Source organism: Lontra canadensis, unplaced genomic scaffold, assembly GCF_010015895.1.
Source record: "Lontra canadensis isolate GAN:19392208 unplaced genomic scaffold, GSC_riverotter_1.0 scaffold190, whole genome shotgun sequence".
In the NCBI taxonomy this organism is placed as follows: Eukaryota; Metazoa; Chordata; class Mammalia; order Carnivora; family Mustelidae; genus Lontra; species Lontra canadensis.
Genome location: NW_022631184.1, coordinates 1292541 through 1298380, shown reverse-complemented (window position 1 = coordinate 1298380; position 5840 = coordinate 1292541). Strand labels below are relative to the sequence as shown.

Genomic DNA, 5840 nt, shown 5'->3' with positions numbered 1-5840 from the left:
TTTTGGCCTCAGTTCCCTCATTTATAAAATGGGGACAATGATGGTGCCTAATCAATAACTTCATTGTGAAAATTAAGTGAGTGAAGCCAGATAATTTTGTTAGAAATGTGCTTGGCAATACTAAGCAGCTATGGTGTCCCAGGGTCCTGGGATCAAACCACACATCAGGCTCCAATCTCAGTAGGGAGTCTGCTTCAGATTATTTATCTCCTTCACCCTTTGCATCCCCTCCCACTCATACATGTGCCTGCTCTCTTTCAAATAAATAAATAGATCTTAAAAAAAAAAGAAAAAGAAAAAGAAAAAGAATGAATGCATGCATGCTTGGACATAAGAAAAAAGTAAGCAAATGTACCAGTGAGTGAATGAAATCATCTTTACATATCCTAAAAAGGAAAGCCTAGGGTTGAACAGGAAAATCAATATTTCAGTAGTTATAGTTAAATCAGTGTAGCATATTATTGATGAAACCACTGATTTGCTTGAAATCTGATTGCAGTTCTATTCTTGAGATGCTTGTATTTTCCAATTCCTCCTCTGAACGTAGTATGAACTGTTTTACTCCCAACACCTCCGACACTAAATGTGTGAGATTTTTCCCACCAAAAACTAACTTTCCAACTCTCTGGTTACCTATATTAAATGAAATTCTGACACTAATACTCAGAGTTAACACAGACCCCCCCCCCAAGGTTTGAGGGCTCATTGATATAAATCAGATATGGTAGAAATGGCCTCTTTGTGAATAACAAAAGATGTACCTCTCACCCATGTCACTCAGGAAATCTCAAGAGTCCTAGAAACTGTGCCATCAGGTAAAAAGAGTGAACTTATATATATTCCTTATTATATTACTAAGAGTCACAGGCAGATGGGGAATACGTGTATGGATAGATAGATCTAGAGTTAAATCTCAGTATAAAATATTAATAGTTTTATAATCGGTTAACCTTTATGAGATTAATAATATTTGCCTTGTGGAGTTATACATATTAGGGAAAAAATGTAAAAGACTTCACACAGATCATTTCCAAAGGCAATTACTCTAAACAATGAAAAAAATAATAACTAACGTATTTGACTATACAATCAATTAACAATAAGCATATATATTACATGTATATATCAATATGCACAACTAACAAAACAATAGGATTATTAGCAAAAAACAAAACAGAAAATACTTTCTTTTTACCTTGGCCTGAAAAATGATGCATGAGCACATTCATGTCAGATTGTCAGCTACCTTGAACTCAAGCAATATTGGAAGAGAAACTACCTCCCAAGTATCCTGCCCCTCAAATCAATTTTGGTATCTTTCAATCTTTTCTTTCTCCTCACAAATTACTAAAGTCTCTAAATATTCCCCCTTGACCCTGCAAAGCCACAACAATTCTCTAACACAATGCACCTGAGAGCCTTCTTCACATCCTTGTTCCATAGTGTGTAAATCAGGGGGTTCAGCATTGGGGTGACAACAGTGTAGAAGAGGTCTATGAGCTTGCCCTGTTCATGAGAGTTACTCTTGGCTGGCTGGAGATACATAAAGATGATGCTCCCATAGAACAGAGCCACAGCCGCCACATGGGAAGAGCAGGTGTTGAAGGCCTTTCTCCGTCCTTCTGCTGACCCAGTCTTCATCACAGCTCTGGCAATGTGATTGTATGAGACCAGGATGAGACCCAGGAGGCAAGACAACAAAGATAAAGCTGGCCACATACATCTCACCTCACTGAGGCTGGTGTCCACACAAGCCAGTTGCATAATGAGGGGCATCTCACAGAAGAAGTGGTCAATGTGATTGTTCCCACAGAGCGGCAGGAGCATAGTAAGTGTGGAGCCCACCACGCTGGTGGTCAGACCTCCAAGCCATGAGGCAAGGGCCAAGCTGAGGCAAAGCTGTGGATGCATGATGACAGTGTAATGTAGTGGCCTACAGATGACAACATAGCGGTCATAGGACATGACTGCCAGGAGGATGCATTCAGTTGCCCCCAGCCAGTGGGAGATATAGAATTGGACCACACACCCTCCATAGCTTATGGTTTTCTGTGGTCCCCAGAGGTTGACCAGGAGTTGTGGGACAATGCTTGTGGTAAAGCTAATGTCCAGGAAGGAAAGGTTGGCAAGAAAGAAGTACATAGGGGTATGGAGGTGCACATCCATGCAGGAAACCAGAATGATGATGCCATTGCCCAAGATAGACACCACATAAAAACCTGAGACAAGGATGAAGAGGATAGATTCTAGTGAGGGTCGTGTGGAGAAGCCCAGGAGTACAAAAACTTCTGGAGAACTTACATTGTCTATTTCCATCATCATGTGTAGCCAGGAGTGGGACAAAATACCACCTGTGGTGAGTGGGGGGCACAGAATATGGGACCTTAAGTGACTATATCAGTTAGCAGACTTTAGACATAATTTTATACCCATTTTCTTGAAAGCATGTACTCAACTGCTCCATGGATGATGTTGCATCATCTTCCTGAAGGCCAGTTTGGTGAAACATGAGACTATGCATAGCCTGGGGAAAACAGACATTCATGCAATGTTCTTGGTACTGATTATTTTGTTGAAATATTACTTATAGTAGCAACATCTGGAGTCAGCCTGAATGTTTAGTGGTGAGATTTTCTTGGGTAAAAGATTTTATGTGATGAAACACTGCAGAGGCAATAAAATCATTACTGTGTTACTCCCTTTTTTAGTTAATGGCCACATGGAGTCCACCATGATATTTCCCTTTTAAATCCCACAATCAGCAAATTTTTGCTTTAACATTAAATTCATATTCTCATCACTTCTTGCAGCTTCTTGCTACCATCCTGGCATACGTCACCATCATTTATCACCTGGATTATTGTTCTAATATTTTAACTTGCCTTCTTGCTTTCCCCATTAGTTCCCGTCAGCATGTTCCCAACACAGAAGCTAGAAGATTATCTTAGGATACAATATGATCATACTGCTCTTAACAGCCCTGTGGTCTTATAGCAAGGGTTTCAGTGACTTTCCCCCAAGACATCCATCCACAAATTCAATTCTTACCTCCTTCAGGTTATTGTTCAGAAGTCATCTTTCATTAAACAAAAAATGGTATTTTTTAAAGTGCTTATTTAAATTCCAGTTAGTTAACGTACAGTGTAATGATTGAACACTTCCATTACACTGAAGCAAATGTGCTATTTAATATTGAAACCCCTCTCAACTCCCTTCTCTTCCTTTCCAGCTTTGTTTTTATCCATAGTACTTATCACTAAGGAACAAATATGCTATACTAAGTTACTATGTTTGTAACTGTCTCACTCTGCTAGAGTTAAAATTTCATGGACTCCTAGCTTTCTGTTTACTTTGTTTGCTTCTGAGTCCCCAGTGCCTAGCTCATGTCTGGTACACAAAAATCCTTTAATCAACAGTCACTGAATGAGCAAAATGTGAAAAAGGTCATTATAATGGGTACATGGAGCAGAACAATATAAAGGCATAGTTAAGGAATGCTCAGTGTAATCTCATAGCAGTGGTATCAGGAAAGAACTCTTGGAACTGTCAGAGTCATGCACTCATGACCCAGATTATTCCATCCTCTTATGAGGTGGAAAAAAAACAAACTGTTGGACAATGTGAGAAACCAGAAATCCGCATAGGGGAAAAAAAAAAAATATGTACAATCTTAGTGTCCTTCAGATGTCCTTGAAAAGCTCTGGGGTCCTTCTTACATATACATTGATTTTTTTATCCCTTGTCTTTTAAAAGGAAGAGTAAATCCATCATAATTAGAACCCATCCAGGTGTGAAGAACAGAGCAGCTATAAACTCAAAGGTCTTCCTTTCTAAATCCCAGGGAGTGTAATTCATTCATCTCTAAAATGGGAAGTTGATCAAGGAAAATAGACTTGAACACACAAGTTTATTCACAGATTTTCAAAATATGTGTAAAGTTTCCATCATGCATGTGTAAAAATGGGGCTCAGAGGGCTTCAGACATTTGCCAAAATTTATACATAGAAGCTATACCAGTGTGGACCTCACTGAGCCACAATGCTGAGATAATTGTCTGCTTTGCATGTAGCAGAGCAGTGCAGCACTGATGCTCTGAAAAAGCATCTGGGAAATGAATTCTGACCTCCTGTAACCTGGGGAAACATGGAGAGCTGCAAGGACATGGGTGGCTTCAAAATGTGGATGTGAGAGAGGAGAAGTGAATGAGGGCAGATATGAGCAACTGAGTCATGACACAATGAGGTGATTACCCCATAAAGAGAGTCATCTCAGATGAACTGATGAGGACATAGAAAAGTGAAAGGCAAAACCCAAAACCATATTGTCCCCTATGGATATAAGCATCCCCTCTATGGAGAGATGTACATTTTGTGGGCTCACATATGAAGAAAATGTAGGAATGTCACCAAGAGATGGCAGCCATAAGGTCAGTCATGAGGTAATAGTTCAGTAGAATTTTTGAGGAAGTAGAGAACTTTGTGGTGATCTGATCTATTTCTAGAAATGTTCAGTGGTTTACCCAAAGTCCCAGAGCTGCTCAGTGCTGGCACTGGAGCTACACCCAAGGCTTTCAGATTCTTAGCACAAAAATAACATTCTCTTTAAGTAAAGGGGGAGGTTTTCTCATTCTCAGAGATTCACCAAAACTGTCACAGTAAATAATCATTCTTGAAAATGTGATCTCACCCCAAGTCCTGTGACATCATGACAAAGAAAGATAGCATGGAGACAGTTGTGAAAACGTTTTGAGTTCAAATTTTAAATCAATTATGCAGTCATAAACTCTACTCCTGGCTGTAGGTAACCTGCCAAAATACCAAAGACCTCAAGAAGAGCAAGTCAGATTATTGAAATGCATCCATATTCATCAAACTTAACTGGAATTACCAGAAACTTTGTGATCCCAGTTCATCTTAAAAAACAAACAAATGAACAAACAAATAAGCAAACCTAAGAATGTCACTTACTGATGGTGAGCTAGCAGCAGCATCTCCCTGTATGGAGGGTGGAAATATCAAATAATGTGGAGTATTTTATTTCAAATATTGTTAAAACCCATGAATTCAATGGTTGTGACATTAAAAAGTAGGAAGGTAGCCATGGGATTTGAGAAGCCCTGAAAATATTGGAAATCTCCAAATCAATGGTGGCAGACGTGTTAGATTCTGTTCAAATGTATGTCTAAAGAACACTTTCTTAAATTTTAAAATCAGAATAGGTTTTAGTTAGAGAGAAACACTATTTTTTTCCTATGAAAACTGTTAGCAAAAAGAATGAGGATGGCTCATAGTGTTTCCAGAATGAGAAATATATACCCACTCTCAAAGGACCTAGTGTGTCATAAAGCCTGTGTCATCACAAGACACTCATTTTATCCTCTAGAGCATTCAGAAGGGAGACAGAAGGTGATGTATGTATCAGGGGAGTGAAATTGGTGGGAAGAAAGCTTTGGAGATTTTTTTCTTCTATTGAATAATTATAATTTCATTGTAATCAAATAAATGGTTGTTTTTATGAATAAAACACCATTTTAAGTTTTTATACTGCTAAACACTGCTTACAGAACATAGAAATCAAGTCTCTACTCAAAGATTTATCATGCAGTGGAAAAGAGTCTGAAATATTTGCTCATTACAGTAATTTTGGTACATGTTGCTATAGATTTTCATCTTTTTTTTTTCAAGAGAGAAGAAGACATTAAGAATTTTATTTTTTTATTTTTGTTATTTAAATTCAATTATCCAAGATATAATACATCATTAGCTTTTGATATAATGTTCAATGATTCATTAGTTGAGTATATCACCCAGTGCTCACAGATTTTCTTCAAAATTCAATCA

At 38.2% G+C, this 5840-nt stretch overlaps 1 protein-coding gene across 1 annotated transcript; it reads right to left on the bottom strand.

Moving 5' to 3' along the window:
* Nucleotides 1-1356: 1356 nt before the first annotated feature.
* LOC116861104 (olfactory receptor 2C3) lies at nucleotides 1357-2316 on the bottom strand. The gene is given in 3 exon segments (XM_032847586.1): nucleotides 1357-1683; nucleotides 1685-1725; nucleotides 1728-2316. Coding segments are annotated over 3 exon segments (957 nt in total).
* Between the last annotated feature and the right edge of the window lie 3524 nt (nucleotides 2317-5840).